This window comes from Vigna radiata, chromosome 10 (assembly GCF_000741045.1).
Source record: "Vigna radiata var. radiata cultivar VC1973A chromosome 10, Vradiata_ver6, whole genome shotgun sequence".
NCBI classification, from domain to species: Eukaryota; Viridiplantae; Streptophyta; class Magnoliopsida; order Fabales; family Fabaceae; genus Vigna; species Vigna radiata.
In genome coordinates, this window is record NC_028360.1 from 11,157,978 (window position 1) to 11,176,998 (window position 19,021).

Consider the following 19,021-nt stretch of genomic DNA (forward strand, 5'->3'; position numbering starts at 1 on the left):
ACAGTCATATAGCAATAATACAATTAACTCGCAAAACCTAAATTTAGTTCAAACATTTCAAGAAACACAGAGTTCATCATAATTTCATGTCAAATAACTAATTAAAGCAATAATTTAGCTTCCCTTACCTGAATCAAATTCTGCCCAACTCAAAATCCCCGACAGATGCTTGCACCACAAGGCAACTCTAAAAATCACCAATTGGTGGTGAAAAATCAACCTTAGAACCTAGTTTGAGTTCGAAATTGAAGAGAAAAACAACAAAATACATGTAACCAGAAATCGTTGCATGATCATAGTCCAAAAACATACAGAGAAAGAGGAGAACAACTTACCGACTCAAAACAAGAAATTGATCGGTATAGATTGTAGTCCTTGACGCCAAACTTGTCTAGACACTTCCTGATCGTCGAACAGATAAACCAATTGTGAGAAAAGTTAAAAAAATGTGAGAGAAAGAAAAAGAAATAATATTTTAAAAAAATAAAATGTATTTAGATAATAAACCGAACTTTATAAATTTCTATTTATATATATTATAAAATTATTTTAAAAGTAAAAATACTAGTCTCGTTATTTTAATACAGAATAACTTGTTACATAAAATAAAATAAGATTCGAGAATGAAATAATTGCAGTTTCATACCACAGATACTAACTAAAATCCCACAATATTGAATCGGTCTAAATGATCTAGATTCACGCCAAATTAAAAATAAAAAATAAACGAAGTCAAGGCGTAGAAAGAAAAGATAAAACGAATAATGTGGCAGGTGAAAGCTCAATCAAACAAAGAAAAAGCAAAAGTATATTCACAGCAGCCACATCAATCTAAGAAATATATTCTTTCACAGACGTACAAAATTTTTACATTCTTTTTATATTATCCTTTTTAACTTTTTATTCTTAAAAAAATATAGAAATTTATATTTCTATAATTATTTTTATATATTAAATAAAAGTAAAAGTGTATTATGATATCAAGACTCGCCTCAACTAATCGAATAGTTTATCAGTAATGAAATATTATTATAAACTCATCAAATATTTTTAGAAACCAAACCATTGCAGCTAAAGAAAGACTGATCCACCAATTGTACTGAATTCAAACTTAAATTGAAAACTTCTTTCTAATAAAATAAAGAAGCAAACAGTAACCAGTATTACCATATATACATACATATGGATCATATTGGTTGAAGACAAAAAACATTTTGAAATTAGGAAGGGAGTGACTTGTGAGATGGAAGAGATAGAACACAGAACGGTGGAAGTGAATGGCATAAAAATGCATGTAGCAGAGAAAGGAGAGGGTCCTGTGGTGTTGTTCCTCCATGGCTTCCCTGAACTCTGGTACTCATGGCGCCACCAGATTCTGTCTATCAGCGCCAAAGGATACCGCGCTGTAGCACCAGACCTCCGTGGCTACGGTGACACAGAGGCACCAGCTTCAATCACCAGCTACACATGCTTTCACATAGTGGGTGATTTGGTTTCGCTTATAGACTCTCTGGGTGTCCAGCAAGTCTTCCTTGTGGCTCATGACTGGGGAGCCCTCATAGGTTGGTATCTCTGCATGTTTCGCCCTGACAGAGTGAAGGCCTATGTCTGCCTCAGTGTTCCTTTACTCCACAGAGACCCCAACGTCAGAACCGTCGATGCCATGCGTGCTATGTACGGAGACGACTACTACATCTGCAGATTTCAGGTTATTTATAATTTGCTTAGAATTTGTCAGATTTTCCTAAAATTTTGGAAAGGTTCATGAAAAATATATGTTTATGTGAAATAAAGGAATGATTTTGTTCGATGGTGACCATTGTTTGAAACCTTATGACAGAAACCAGGCGAAATGGAGGCTCAGATGGCTGAAGTTGGCACTGAGTATGTTCTCAAAAACAACCTTACAAATCGTACACCTGGTCCTCCAATCTTTCCCAAGGGAGAGTTTGGAACTGGATTCAATCCAGATATGCCTGACACCTTGCCCTCCTGGCTCACGCAAGATGATCTTGATTACTTTGTCTCCAAATTCAACAAAACGGGTTTCACTGGAAGCTTGAACTACTACAGAAATTTTGACACGTAAATTCTTGATTTTCCGGGTTGCCAAGGATACTGTTTTCCACTGCTATAAATTATGCTTATTTTTCGGGAAACTCGGTTAAAAGTTGTGGGTATATTTTTGCAGAAACTGGGAGCTGACGTCACCATGGAGTGGAGCGCAAATAAAGGTTCCGGTAAAATTCATCACCGGAGATTTGGACTCGGTGTACACGTCGCTGAACTTGAAGGAGTATATCCACGGTGGTGGTTTCAAACAAGATGTGCCAAATTTAGAAGAAGTGATTGTGTTGATAGGAGTATCTCATTTCAATAATCAAGAAGCTGCCGAGGAAGTCAATGATCACATATACCATTTTATCAACAAGCATGCACATGCAAAAACAACCTTGAACACTGTGGAAGATTCATAGAGCCAAAAGGTCTTCGTAGTGAGGAAAATGATATTTTAACACCATTTTTTTGATACTATTTTGACACTGTACACGTGTCAAAATATGATTAGACGATTTCAAATTAAAAAATGTTGAGACAGGAGTATGTTTGGAAGAAAAAAACCAAAGTTTGTTTTTTAATTTGAAATCGTCCAACCACATTTTGACACGTGTACAGTGTCAAAATGGTGTCAAAAAATGGTGTTAAAATTTTATTTTCCTCGTAGTTAAGGTTCATGCACTTCATTTCGATATAAACCCACATCCAGTAACCGTTTATGTCCCTTTGTAATACTAAATAAAATTTTCAAGTTCGTCTCTTCAAAAGGAACAGGGTACTTTATATTTGTTGGAAAATGATATTTTAACACCATTTTTTGACATCATTTTGACACTGCACACATGTCAAAATGTGGTTGGACGATTTAAAATTAAAAAAATAAACTTTGATTTTTCTTTTCCAAATATACCCCTACCTCAACTTTTTTAATTTAAAATTGTCCAATCACATTTTGACACGTGTGCAGTGCCAAAATAGTGTCAAAAAATGGTGTTAAAATATCATTTTCCATATTTGTTTATGTCCCTTTGTAAGGAAAATGATATTTTAACACTATTTTTTGACACTATTTTGACACTGCACACGTGTCAAAATGTGATTGGACATTTCAAATTAAAAAAGTTGAGACAGGGGTATGTTTGGAAGAAAAAAACCAAAGTTTGTTTTTTAATTTGAAATCGTCCAACCACATTTTGACACGTGTGCCGTGTCAAAATGGTGTCAAAAAATGGTGTTAAAATTTTATTTTCCCCTTTGTAATACTAAATGTCAAATGGGAAGTAATTTTTGGAAAATGATATTTTAACACTAATTTTTTTGACACCATTTTGACATTACACACGTGTCAAAATGTGGTTGGATGATTTCAAATTAATAAAAGAATTTTGGTTTTTCTCTTCCAAATATGTCCTTGTCTCAGCTTTTTTTAATTTGAAATCGTCTAATCACATTTTGACACATGTGCAGTATCAAAAATTGGTGTTAAAATATCATTTTCATTAATTTTTACACCATTCTTTTAATTCTCATTTGACAGGGTACGTCTATTTTACACCAAAGTTATTTCTATGTCTCTTTTTCTTTAAAAATAAAAAGATTATTTTGTTACAACCATTTTATCTTAGAGTTGTTGAATGTAATAACTGTGTCAAATAACTTTTTTTTTTTCATATGGATGGGAATTTGACCGTAATCTTTTTATTTTTTAATTAAAAGTTTATAACATTTTCATTTTCCTGATACACTCCTACACATATGTATCCATGTACTTTTATTAGTATTGATTAATTAAATATTTTTTTATAGAAAAATAACAATTCCATCAATGAAAATGAAGGATTCAGTGGGCTAAAATTAAACACAAATAACTAATTAACAATACACCATATTTTTGCACAATGTTGGAAGGAAAAAAATATTTAAAATTTGAATAAATTATGAATATAGAAATAGTCGGACAGTTAAAAGAATGAATAAAAAAATGTATAAAAAAAATGCTCAAATAAAATGAAACTAAAAACTAGAGCTATCAAAATGGGTCACAACTGTAAGTCAATTCGGCCCACCACAGGTTCGGATCAGATTGGGTTTGAAAAAATTGTATTTTTTTATGCGGGTCAGATTTCAACCCAGCTCATTTAAACCCGGCTCATGCGGATTGCACCCGTGGTGGGCCAAGTTGACCCACCAACCCACCCACATAATTTTATTTATTAAAATTTAATTTTAATTTTATAAAAAAATATATATTATTTTTTTTGCTTGAAAAAATTATTTAAGTTTTCTATTTTCAAAATTAATTAAACTGTCATGACTGAAATTTAGAAATAAGATTTGTTTATATTTAAATTATAGAAAATTTATATATTTTTTTAAATTGTAATTAATTAAGTCAGCAGGCTGGTAAGCCAATTCGTTTATCCAACAATATGTGGTGTGTCGTGTCGATTCTAGCTCACTAACAAATAAGTCGAATTGGATTAGCTCACTAAGTAACCAATCCGTGATGGCCGGGTCGGATTGGCCCGGATGACTCGTTTTAACAACTCCACTAAAAACCAAATATTAAAAAGTAAATAACTTTTTAGGTCATTTAATAAATTAAAGGTGTGGATAATTGAAACAGTCAAAGTTACGACTCGAATTCTTAGAAAAAAATAAAAAATAGATATAAATATTAAAATAGCTACTTTTAAAATATTAAAAGACTAAATTAGAATCTACTTTTAGAATAGGTAACATGTTTGTAAATAAATTTGAGGATCAAATTAATAACTACTTTAAACATTTATTTAATGACAATCAAACATAAAGATAGTTCGAAAACTAACCTAAAAACCCCACTTAATTATTGGTATGTTAGGTAAGTTGTATTATTCTCTTGTCTTTCATATCGTCTGAAAATTAATTCCATCTTTTATAAATTCAATTACGTACTGGATTTCGTATTTGATTGATACTTTGAGATTATAATATCACTAAAATCTAACCGATTGTAAATATAATTTTAATTTAAGTCATTTCGGCTTCCAATTTCAGTTTTTACTTTGTTATTACGATGGAAAATTCATGTATGCTGCATGCATATTATAAAATAAATTTAACAAAAAATTTCTTGCTAGCCCCAACTCTTCACATATACAAATGGCAAATTATGAACGATTTAAAGTTCATTGGATTAGAAGAAAAATTTAATGTCTAATTAAAAAAAATCACGTTGTATTATGCAAATAGTGTTGTTATTGATTACGTCTATAATCAGGCAACCCAAAAGGCTCAGATTAAAATTGGACTTATGAGGGCTAAGCCCAAACCAGCTAACAAGGTCCAGATGTCCAATTCGTTTTCAGAATTTAAAACTCAAGTACAATATTGGGTGTTGATCCGTGGGCGTTAATCCCTCCACTTCCACATATTTGGTCTTCTACCTCCCCATTCCAATCTTTTTCCTTCTTATATTTCTATTTTTTTATATTCCTATTATATCCTTAATTAAAAATTTATTTTATAAGTTAATTTTAATTTCAATCTCCTATTTTACAAAACTTATTTTTTCTTAGCTTGATCCCTCACCCACGTATATGCTCTCTCTGTTGTTATTGTTTTTTTTTTTAATTCTTTGTGCTCAGGCTCTCTCTTGCTATTGTTTTTTTTTAATTCTTTGTACTCCCTCACTGTAAGGAATCGTGTAAAGGAAAGGTGCAACTGTGCATATTTTGTCTCCGTGGTTGAAAGAGAAACGTGCGCGACACGTAATCCCTGAAATGGATGTCGAAATCCGTCGACGGATGTGCGACATCCGGTTTAAGCCTGGACGTCTTCTTCCTCCTATCCACCCAGAAACATCAACAACAACGAAACATAAATTCGCGCACAGTAGAAATCAACACAATCTTAAACCCTATATTACAAAAGGAAGCAGAAATCAACACAAATTATATCATGCTGAACGAAAGAAACTAACCTCTCGTAGACCAAGAGATAGAAACGAAACTACGAAGCAACAACCACCGCGCCACACTGCCGCACCGCCGCACACACCCACCGCACCATCGAACCGCCACAACACTGCACCGCCGTAATGTCGCATCGCCGCACACCAAAAGTTAAAAGCACAGGAAGATGAGTGGGAGTGTTGGAATTTTGGAAAATGGAACTTGGAGCGTGGGGGTGAGAAGAATCAGAGAAGGGGAGGTGGGGCTGCGTTGAAAGTGAAAGTAAAGTCTGAATGAAGTGGAAAGTTAAATGTTAGGGTTATTTAGTAAATAGGGTTAAAAAAGTAAAAAAAAAAATAAGAAAAAGTGATTTTTGTAATTAAAGAAAAAAAAATGGGGAGGTGTAGGTTTGAAATGGGGAGTGGAGGGATCAATGCCCTGATCCCTGCACCTCTACGTTTTTGGCCCTCTACCTCTCCATTTTTTTTTATATTACTAAAATAACTTTTTTTTACTTTGTAATTTACTTTTTAAACCCTCTTTTATTTAAGTAACCCTACATTTCTTACTTTCCCATTTTCAATTTCACTCTCTCACTCACGGTAACACACAACACCCCCACCTTCCAGATCCGTTTCCCTTCACTTTCGTTTTCATTTTTTTTAACCTATAATTCCCAACTTCAGTCCTCTGTTTGTTTGTGCATTTTGTGGTGGTGCAGCTTTTGTTGGGTGCGGCGGTGCGGCCTCCGTGTGCGGCGGTGCGACGGGTTTGTGCGGCGGTGTGTTCGGTGGTGGTGCTTCGTTTCTGCCTGTTTGTCTTCGAGGGGTTAGTTTTTCGTCTCTTCTTCTGCTTGATAGAGAAGCTTAGTTTGTTCATTTTGATTTCTTCTTCCGCGCATGCATGTTGCTGTTGGTTTCTGCCAAGGGCTCTGCACGAGAGCTTAGTTTTTTCGTTTCCTTTCTTGAGCATGATATAATTTGTCTTGATTTTTGCTTGGTTTTTTTAAATGTATGTAATAGAGCGTTTCGGTGTTGCTTTGTGCTAGTGCTGTTTTTATGTTTTTCTGTGTGAGGATTTATGAGTGAGTAGGAGGAAGAAGACACCAGACATAAAGGGATGTCGCACATCCGTTTGGACCTGAAACGGATGTGCATATCCGTCAGACATAAATTTTAGTTCAGGGTATAATAGGAATATAAATAAAAAATAAAAATATAAATAAAAAAGAAGAGATAAAAGTGAGATGTGGAGATATAGGGCCAAAAACGTGGAGGTGCAGATCAACGCCCTACAATATTTTATCGAAAGTTGAGAACAATTTTCAAAAAAAAAAATTGAAAAGAAAAAGTATACTTTGAAGCCTATTTTTTTTTCTTACTTTTACTTTATAACTATTTTTAATAATAGAATATCATATTTAACAAATAAAAATAAAAATAAATAAAATTTTAAAATATAATAGTAGCATTCACGATTGTCAAATGTATAAGAAAAATGATAGTATCATGGTACTTTTATAATGGAGGGTAGTTGAGCAAAAGTTCAGATTTAATTTATGTTCAAAACTTTAAGGTTAAGTTTTACATTTACAGAACAAGTCAAGCTGGTTAATTAATTAATGTCTAAAAAGAATTTGAATTAAAAGAATACAGAAATAAACACAAAATCCCGTACAAAATTAAACAATTTATAATCTAACAAATTGGAATTAAAATACTTATAGAACAATTAAAATTTTGTATTGCATAAATTAACCTCTTTTTTATTTTCTCTTTATATTAAGTAAGTGCTTTCAATTTTCAAGTGGATGAGACAGAAGATTGAAATGTTCCAGATCTTGTCTTTATACGGTTGCATGGGAAGAATACGTGTCATTTGAAAAGAAATCCAAGAATCCAAGGTTTATATTAACTCAATCATATCGGTGGTCCCACACCTTATATATCTACTGAAAACAACAACCAGTCACATTCTATCGTTTTTCTTCTATGTTCTAATCACTTTAAGTATATTTTCATTATTTAGTAAAAAGTTTTATTAATTATTTTAGTTTATAAATTATGAATATCACACATCGTTTTTCGAACTTTGTAAAAATGGAAAAATTCGGTTCAAAATTTAAAACTCTAGTACGATTATTTTCTTCCTGTCAGGTTAGAAAATAAGTTTAAGATTTCACAACGTTGTATAGTTATTACAACGTTGTAATTTTTATATTTTATTGTTACTCCTTATAATTGAATAATATTTTAGAATAAATACTTTGTAATTGATTTACTTAAAAAATGTTAATTTTTATTGCCTATTCTTTTAGTGGAACAATAATTATTATTATTATTATTATTATATTTTATAAAATAATCAATCCTATTCAACATAAAAGAACTGTTCAGGAATTTAATGAGAAAGCCTGTTATAATCTAAATTATAGGCATTTGATGAACTTCACACGTATTCCCAATCTGAATTATAGGCTTGACCAACTTTTTACAAATTTTGTTTGCTTTTGTCTAATGTCAAAAACAGTATCATCAATACATTGCAATTTAAATGGATTTGATGAAAGAAAGTAAATGTCCACAAGTATACAATAAGATTTCATTATGAGCACGCAAATCTTCATATTGTAAGTTTCTGTCATCACAATGTCGTGGTGTGTATATATAAATTAAGATTATATATTAATAAATAATTTAATAAATCGAAATAATATGTTGAATCAACATAAATCTTATTAAAATAAATTATAATTTATAATTTTTATACCATATTAAAAAAAGGAGAATTTTAATATAATTTAATTTCTTAAAGCTAACTTATATCCAATTATATATTTTAAATTAATGTTATATGTACTTCCGACAACCATATAAATATAATTGATTAGTAATAGTTACGTCACATAACGCACTTCTTACAAAATTAGTTACTCAATAATTCATCACGCTCTTCATCAACACGTGGACCGGGGGACCGTGATTTTGGACCGAAATAAAGATTGGGTTTGCGTCGAATACCGCTACCTAACAATTTAAGACCGACAACTTAAAAAAGTTACCATCAATTTAACGTTTTTTTAGATTTTAAATAAACCTAAAATCAGTGTTCATTTCAAAAAGTTGTTTGGTTTATGTAAAGAAAAAAGTTAATTTGACAGGCCATCAGATTCATTTGACACGATGTTAATAATATAATAATGTAATTATAATTTTAAATTAAAAAATTAATTCAATTATAATTAAAATATTATTATTTACATGTATTATATATATATATATATATATATATATATATATATGAATGTTTTTATCCGTATTTCTGAGTGAAATACCACAATCTTGTGTAAGGAAAAATTTCTTTTAACAACATTTTTTTAATAACTTTTTGACAACGCATACGTGACAATTTGTGATTGGTCTGTTTTAAATATTTTTTAAACATAAATTCAAATAGACCAATAAAATGATGACAAGTATCCCGTTATAAAAAAAGTTTTCAAAAAGTGTTGTCGGAACTATCATTGTCCCTTATGTAAATATCGTTTCAGGGCAATTACCACGTACAGCAGTTAAAGAAACCCGAGGAAGTCTCCATACAAATAAATGAATAAATCTTATTTAAATATACGGACCAATAAGCCAAAAAGTAGACTATAAAGTGAACCGCTATCTCTAGATAATGTGGTGTATCGNATCCAATAACACTTAAAACCAAAGAGCGTGTGATTAGATTTCGTACTAAGATGGAAGGCGTGGAACACAGAACGGTGGAAGTGAATGGCATAAAAATGCATGTAGCAGAGAAAGGAGAGGGTCCTGTCGTGTTGTTCCTCCATGGCTTCCCCGAGCTCTGGTACTCCTGGCGCCACCAGATTCTCGCTCTCAGCTCCCGAGGCTACCGCGCTGTTGCACCGGATTTACGTGGCTACGGTGATACAGAGGCACCGGTTTCAATCAGCAGCTACACAGGCTTTCATATAGTGGGTGATCTGATTGCGCTTATAGACCTTCTGGGTGTCGACCAAGTCTTCCTTGTGGCTCATGACTGGGGTGCCATCATTGGTTGGTATCTCTGCACGTTTCGCCCCGACAGAGTGAAGGCCTATGTCTGCCTCAGTGTTCCTTTGCTTCACAGAGACCCCAACATCAGAACCGTCGATGCCATGCGTGCTATGTACGGAGATGACTACTACATCTGCAGATTTCAGGTATATACTCATTCTTATTTTTCCCAACACTGTTTTTCATTTACTTTTAAGCTCTTTTTCTTTTATGTGAAGTGAAAGGAGAATTAATTAGTGTAGTAGTGTTAGATCTGATGGTAATTATTGTATTGAAAACTCGTTACAGAAACCAGGCGAAATGGAGGCTCAGATGGCTGAAGTTGGAACTGAGTATGTGTTGAAAAACATTCTGACAACTCGAAAACCTGGTCCTCCGATATTTCCCAAGGGAGAGTATGGAACCGGGTTCAATCCAGATATGCCGAATTCCTTACCCTCTTGGCTCACGCAAGATGATCTTGCCTATTACGTATCCAAATATGAGAAAACGGGCTTCACAGGACCCTTGAACTATTACAGAAATATGAACTTGTAATTAATCTATGATTTCCTTTTCGGTTAAAATTTATCAGAAAGACATGTAATTGATTAACTGTATTGCTGCTTACAGAAATTGGGAGCTGACAGCACCATGGAGTGGAGGAAAAATTCAAGTGCCGGTAAAGTTCATCACAGGTGAGTTGGACATGGTGTACACCTCACTGAACATGAAGGAGTATATCCACGGTGGAGGTTTCAAACAAGATGTTCCAAATTTAGAAGAAGTGATTGTGCAGAAAAATGTAGCTCACTTCAATAATCAAGAAGCAGCTGAGGAAATCAATAATCATATTTACGATTTTATCAAGAAGTTTTAATCACAGAACGAATAGAATACTGATAAAAAAAACAACGAATTGAATATGGAACACACAGTCGAAAGGTTGTAGGTGACGAAGACTCTGAATGGTTACCGATGGGTTTATCTTATCCTTTTATCAACTATCATATCATTGTCACCACTGTTGTCACTACATCTTGTCTTTCTCTTTTTTTCTTTTCTTTTCCTTTTATTCCTCTTCTCACCCATATTCTCTTAATAAAAAAAATCATTAAATTCGATAATAAATTTATTGTTCATTTTATAGATAAATTTATCAACAAAAATATCTTCAGTAATAAAATCACAAATTATTGATGGAACAGACCATCATGTGCATTATTAATAAAAATATTCATTAATAATACAAATTATGATTTATTAATAAATTTTTTTTACATTAATTATCGATAAAAATATAGGTCAATAATTTAAATCCCAAAATTCATTAGTAAACATACTGAAAATTTAATTTTAATTTGTATCATCAATAATTAAAAAATTATTTTAGTGTTAATACAAATCCAAAATTTATTCTTAACCATAAATATAATAATTTGTGAAACCTCTCTCAAATAATAAATAAAAAATTGTTTTATTCATTAGAAAAATCATAATTTTAACATATCCACATAATTTAACACAATTGAAAACGAAACATAAATATATAATATATAAATATATATAGAACATAATTATTATCTCAATCATTAATTTATTTTTAAAAAAACTTAAGGATATGTTTTTAGCCTCTAAATTATTATACAATTTTAGTTTTAATTATTTAATGATTAACACTGTAAATTTTTTTTATGTAACTAAATGGTATGCAACGTCTTCAAAATATATATAATTAACTAATAAATTCTCTCATATATATCCAATGTATTATGAATTAACATTAAATCTTAAACATGTGTTAGGCTTAAAACAAACTATATTTAATTTAATTATAGTACTTGGTTTTGGATATTAACATAATTCTTTACTTAGTAGTTACAGAACAGAAAGTGAAGATGATGAGACAAAAAAGTTTAATTAGATTAGAAGAAAAATGGCACATTATGAACAATTTAAAGTTCATTGGATTGGAAGAAAATTTTAATATCTAGGTAAAAAAAAAAAGATTACTTTGTAATACGCAGATAATAATGTGTAATTGATTACGTCTATAATCAGTCAACCCAAAGGACTCAGATTAAAATTGGACTTATGGGAGCTAAGCCCAAACCAGCTAACAAGATCCAGATGTTCAATTCGTTTTGAGAATTTAAAACTCAAGTACAATATTTTGTCGAAAGTGAGTAAGTTGAGACCATTTAAAAAAAAAATTAAGAAAAAAGTATACTTTGAAGCCTATTTTTTTCCTCTTACTTGCACTTTATAACTCTTTTTAATAATAAAATATTACATTTAACAAAAAAAAATTAAAATAAAATAGGTTTAATACCGCTTTTGATCCCTAGTTTGGGAGGTTTTGTTCAATATGGTCCTAGCTTTTTTTAGTAACAATTAATCCCACTTTTTGAAAAAACTGTTCAATTGACTCCTTTTTGGTTACGACGTCAATTTTCCAATGATGCTGGTTACGACGTCAATAAGTTCTTTCATGCATTCACCTATCCAAATGTTATTTTAACAGTCCTGACATAATGTTATGTTAAGTCCTGACATAATGTTATGTTAAAAATCATGTCATCATCGTATACAATAAGGACTATAATAAACAATTTAAACTTGAATATGGGATGATAATAAACAATTTAAACTTGAATATGGGACCACTATGAACAAAAAGGACTCAATTGAACAGTTTTTTCAAAAGGTGGGATCAATTGTTATGGAAAAATAAAAGTAGGACCATATTGAACAAATCCTCCCAAACTAGGGACCGAAAGCGGTATTAAGCCAATAAAATAATAGCATTCACGATTGTGAAATGTATAAGAAAAATGATAATACCAAACTATCATGGTACTTTTATAATGGAGGGTAGTTGAGCAAAAGCTCAGATTTAATTTATATTCAAAACTTTAAGGTTAAGGTTTACATTTATAGAACAAGTCAAGCTGGTTGATTAATTAATGTCTAAAAAGAATTTGAATTAAAAGAATAAAGAAATAAACACAAAAATGTTAATGAAGGTCCCGTACAAAATTGAAACAATTAAAATTTTGTATTGCATAAATTAACCTCTTCTTTATTTTCTCTTTATAATAAGTAAGTGCTTTCGATTTTCATGTGGATGAGATAGAAAATTGAAATGTTCAGATCTTGTCTATTGATATTTTATTGACACGTGAAACACGCTTGCATGGGAAGAACTTACGTGTCATTTGAAAAGAAATCCAATAATCCAAGGTTTATATTTACTTAATCATATCGGTGGTCCTACCTTATAATATCTACTGAAAACAACAACCACAGTCACATTCTATCGTTTTCGTTCTAAGTTGTAATCACTTTAAATATATCTTCATTATTTAATCAAAAAGTTTCTTAATTATTTTAGTTTATAAATTATGAATATCATACATCGTTTTTCGCACTTTGTAAAAATGGAAATATTCGGTTGAAAATTTAAAACTCTACTACGATAATTTTCCTCCTTTTCATTTCTTAATTATCTAGGTAGAAATTTAAATTTCTAGATAAACAAAGTAATTCAGACCATACCTTGTTTATAAAGCAGAACAAAGAAATAGTGGCCATACTTATTATCTATGTAGATGATATGGTGTTAACAGTTGATTATGTGGAAAAAATGAAATTACTTGAGAAGAAACTAGCTGTTGAATTTGAAATGAAGGATCTAGGACAACTAAAATACTTTCTTGGCATAGAAATTTCAAGATCTGAACAAGGTATTTTTCTATCTCAAAGAAAATATATTCTAGATATTCTATCTGAGATTGGAATGTTGGCTTGCAAGCTAGCCGATACTCCTATTGAAACGAATCATTCTCTTACTGTATATCTAGACCAGATTGAGACGGACAAGCATAGATACCAGAGGTTAGTAGGAAAGTTAATTTATTTATCTCACACTATACCTGACATTGCCTATTCTATGAGCATTATAAGTAGGTTCATGCATTCTCCTAGTGAAGAACATATGACAGCACTATACCTTATCCTCAGATACCTCAAAGGTTCACCAAGGAAAGGTTTATTATTTTCAAAAAACGATAAAGCTTGCATAGAAGGGTACACAGATTCAGACTGGGCTAGAGATAAAACTACAGGGCAATCAACTTCAGGGTATTTTACCTTTGTAGAAGGCAACTTAGTCACATGGAGAAGCAAGAAGCAAAAGGTAGTTGCAAGGTCTAGTGCTGAAGCTGAATTTAGAAGTATGGCATATGTCATTTGTGAATTACTATGGATTAGAAGCATCCTAGCTGATTTGGGAATCAAATATGAACAACCGATGAACCTTTTTTGTGACAACAAGGTTGCAGTAGAAATCGCACATAACCCGGTTCAACATGATAGAACCAAACATGTTGAAGTGGATAAACATTTTATTAAGGAAAAGCTAGATAATCAAGTATTTCAAACTCTATATGTTCGATCTGAAGATTAACTTGTTGATATATTAACAAAGATTTCAGGAAAGGTGTTTCAAGAATTCATTAACAAATTGAACATGACTGATATTCATGCACTAAGGGGAATGTTGAAGATAGGATTCTGTTTCTAAAGTTGTTTCCTATTTTTACGTATAAGCAGTTAATAGTGCGTATATAATTATACCTCATTATTTAAAAAAAAATGAACGAAAGTATCGTATTTTATTCTCAGATATGTATCTTAGTTTAAAGGATATTCTAAGTTGACTTTTTTACTAGTTTTATTTTTCTTGTTTACTGCCTTAAAATGTGTTTGTGAAATTTCAGGTGGTGGGTTTATTTAAGTGAGCTCATATAATCTGTAATGAAGAATAAGATGTGGTGGGCTGTTCGCTCAACCTGTTTAATTAATTAACTCTACACGTTAATATAATATTCGTGAAAAATGTATTATTTGTTTAGTTAATGTTGTAGAGGAGAAATGTATTATGAATCTCATAATTATATATTGTTATTTCGACTTATTATATTTGTATATTTATTTCTTTTACAACTCGGTTCTGTAATAAAACATAGATGTTCATTAATTATTTCTCTATCACAATATTCTAAAATTTTCAAAATAACTTCATTTGCTTAGACAAAACAAACAATGTCATGTGTCATGTCAAAATAATAGTTAACAAAATAATGAGTTTGGTTACAAGAAAATAACAAATCCCTAACTTGATTAATGAATATAATGTAGAATTAATTGCGGGTGTCATTTTCAGAAATTTTAAGTAGTTTGATTTTTTATTTTCTTCATTTATAATAGTAAAAATTTATCGATAAAATTATAAAAATTAATAATTAAAAATTTAGTGATAAAATAGTTGTCAATAAATTATATTCATGGACTGTGAAATCAATTACAATTAATCTCATATTTATCAGAAAATATTTATTAATAATTATTTTAATAAATTTTGATCAATGGAATTTGTCAATTAATATCTTAATTGAGTTTGCTTTCTCTTTTTTCTCTCTTCTTTTTTTTCTTCTTTTTCTTCCTCTCTCATCTCCATCCTCTTTTTTCTTCTTCTTTTCATATTTTTTTTCTCTTCCTTCTTCAATTTTTATCACCATTGTCAACGAGCTATTGTCACACCATCATGTGATTGCCACCACTGTCGTCACTGTATTTCGTCTTTCTTCTTTTCTTTATCTTCCTCTTATTCCTCTTCTCACCCACCTTTTCTTAATAAAATAACTCATTAAACTCGACAAGAAATTTGTTGCTCATTTCACAAATGAATTTATCAACAACAATATCTTCAATAATAAAATCACAAGTTATCATGGAACAAACAATCATATACATTATCAATGAAAATATAAAATTATAATACAAATTATAATTTATCAATAATTTTTTCTTACATTAATTATTGATAAAAATATAGGTCAATAATTTAAATCCCAAAGTCCATCAGTAAATATTAGTTTACTAAAAAACTGATTTAAATTTGTTTCATAAATAATTATAAAATTAATGTAGTGATAATACAAATCCAAAATTTATTTTTAACCATGAATATAATAATTTATTGAACCTCTCTTAAATAATAAATAAAAGAAAGTGTTATTCATTAGAAAAAATCATAATCTTAACGTATCCACCTAATTTAATACAATTGGAAACGAAACATAAATATATAACATATATAGAACATAATTATTATCTCAACCATTAATTCATTTTTAAATAAACATATATCCATTAAGGATATGTTTTTAAGTCTCTAAACTATCATATAATTTTAGTTTTAGTTTTTTCATAATTAACACTGTAATTTTTTTTCTTCTATGTGGCTAATGGTATGCAATGTTTTCAAGACACATGTATAGTTAACTAATAAATATAGTTAATTAATAAATTCTCTCCTACATTCTTATCAGTGTCCTTCTATTAAACATAATTGAAATGTTGATTATTGTCATTAATCGCATATCTAATATGTGACGGATTAGCATTAAACCTTTATCATGTGTTAGGCTTAAAACAAGCTATATTTAATTTGATCAGAGCACTTGATTTTGCGTATTAACATGATTCTTTACTTGGCAATTACAACACAGAAAGTGAAAGGATGATGGAGATTGTCGACAGATTGAAGCAAAAAGTTTATTTTGTTTGCTTGTACATTTTAATTAGCATTGGAGAATCGAACATGATTCAAGATCAAGAAAGAACTCCACAACAATTGAACTCCAGGTTGAAATTAAGTCTAACCCTAATCTCCAATTGTTTTAGTTCTTTCTCGATCTTATTCTCAATAACAAATTTTGAAAATTCGGTATTCCAATCAACTAATTCAAGAAATGATTTCCACTCTCTAATAAACCCAATTAACCTTAAATATTGTGGATATCGAAAAATTAATCAACCAAAAAATATTAGGAACTCAAACTATTTCATTCAATGAATTTAATGTTTTTTATTTTCTAAAATATAATATACGTATAATATATATCTCTGTGTGTGTTTCTTTTTTTTTTTTTTAAATAAAAGAATAAAATATATAGTCAATTTAAAATAGTTAAGTGTTGATATATACATAACTTATATCTCTATCAGATCAATTTGAATATTATCGCCCAAAATCATAACAGATTCAAATTATATATATATATATATATATATATAAATAAATAAATAAATAAATAAAAGTTTGTTTGTCATCCTATTTTTGGTATTGATACAAACAATGAATAGAAAACAATGATAAATCATTCACGTTCATCAAATAAAAATAATGTAGCAAATATCATTAACTATATATTTAAAAATATGAATTATATTAGTAATTTATCACAATATTTAATTAGTAAAAACGCATTTACTAATGAGATGAAAAAAATAATATTTAAATTACAAGTATCATTTATTAGTTTCACCCGCCTAAAAAATTATATTTATGTTAATTATAATTTTTTTAGATAAAGGCCCTATTACATATATTTTAAAAATATATTAAGAATCCCTTTGACAAACATTATAATACTACGATCTAATTTAATAAGTTCTATACAAGAGCTTTTATGCTATGCGTGGCTAAAATTTAATTAGTTATTTGTGTTTAAATTTGTACATTGAAAAGTATTTACGTAATTTTGAAATGATTGAATACATTAATTACATTAGTACTTATTAGATATTATCTAGTTCCAAAATAGAAATCCAATATTGATTAAAATGTATCCACGCAAATATTTTGTAGTAAATTTATTATATCTTTTTGTATATACAAGTTAAAAGGTAGATAAAAAGAAATGGAAGAAACAGTAGTAAATTCTCAACAATTGAAAATATTCATTTATCATGATGAGAAAACTTATTTTTAAAAAGTAGTAAATTTGTCTTTTTCTCTTTATTGCTCTGCGTTTTCAAGTATGTTTTCTCTCCTTTTAACTATTTAAAGTTGTTTTTACTTCGATTAAAGTAATATTTGATATATTATCTCTCATTTGAACCGATTAAAATGAGTTTTCGTTGTGTTTTCGTGCGGTGTTTTTGTTGTATCTTTGTGTAGCGTAGTGCACCTTCTCCCTTTGCTAGTTTTCTTGTAAGAAAAACTTGCGTTTTTTGGATTTCTCACGGAATTTCAATCCAAGGATGAATTTGGGTTATTGCTTATGTCCATTCCGACCGCCAACGAGAAAGTATACGGTGAGAATACACCATATTCTCACCGTATTCTTTTTCATTGGTAGTCAGAATGGACCTAGGCAATGACCCTAGTTCATCTTAGGGTTGAAATGCCATGAGAAGTCCAAAAGACGCAACTTTTTCTTAAGACGAAACTAGCAAAGGAAGGAGGTGCTACTACGCTACCCAAGACACGACAAAAACCGCACCAAAGCACAACGATCACCTCAAAGACGTCGGTTATTGTACAAACCGACGTCTATAATGTCCCAAAGATGTCGGTTAATGTACAAACTGACATCTATAATGCCCCAAAGACGTCGGTTAATGCAATGCTTGACGGTTTATAGACGTCCGAAGTTTTATAGACTGACGTCTTTAGACGTCAGTTAGAACATTGACTGATGTCTTTGTATACGTCGGTCTTTTGAACTTAACCGACGTCGCACTTATAAAAACTGACGTCCCATTAACGTCACCCGTATAGACGTCGGTTCTGATTATAACGTTAAAAGTTCAAAATAATGGACGTTTAAAATCCTTTTTGCTCTAGTTATTGCATCATATTAAAAAAGTATTATTAAGACGTTGTAAAAGTTCACTTATGTTTATTTACTGAAAAATAAAAAAAAAATCTTTTTTTAATTAAGTTTTTTTTTTTTTTCATATTGACCGCGTTGCTACATCACATTTTAGAGCATGATTCTGATAAAAAAAAAATAAAAGAAATAGTGATAACAGCATGTAGATTATCATCGAAGGTGTTTGTAAAGCAGAAAAAGATAACTTTATAAATGAACAGTCGCAATTGTGGAAGTTATTTCTCTCGAAAAGATAGAG

General features: G+C 30.2%; 2 protein-coding genes and 1 pseudogene across 2 annotated transcripts; all 3 read left to right on the plus strand.

The window, feature by feature from the left end:
* Positions 1–1,243: 1,243 nt before the first annotated feature.
* Positions 1,244–2,063, plus strand: LOC106775411 (annotated as a pseudogene).
* A 7,675-nt stretch (positions 2,064–9,738) lies between these two features.
* On the plus strand, positions 9,739–10,916 carry LOC106775412 (bifunctional epoxide hydrolase 2-like). Its single transcript, NM_001317291.1, is given in 3 exon segments — positions 9,739–10,203; positions 10,346–10,590; positions 10,670–10,916. Coding segments are annotated over 3 exon segments (957 nt in total).
* A 2,736-nt stretch (positions 10,917–13,652) lies between these two features.
* LOC106774818 (uncharacterized mitochondrial protein AtMg00810-like) lies at positions 13,653–14,504 on the plus strand. Its single transcript, XM_014661851.1, has one exon. It carries the CDS (start codon positions 13,653–13,655, stop codon positions 14,502–14,504), a length of 852 nt encoding a protein of 283 aa, XP_014517337.1.
* The last annotated feature ends 4,517 nt before the right edge of the window (positions 14,505–19,021 follow it).

What these genes read in the sequence shown, in the direction of transcription:
- LOC106774818 (XM_014661851.1), top strand. Translation starts at nt 13,653, where the DNA reads ATGGTGTTAACAGTTGATTATGTGGAAAAAATGAAATTACTTGAGAAG.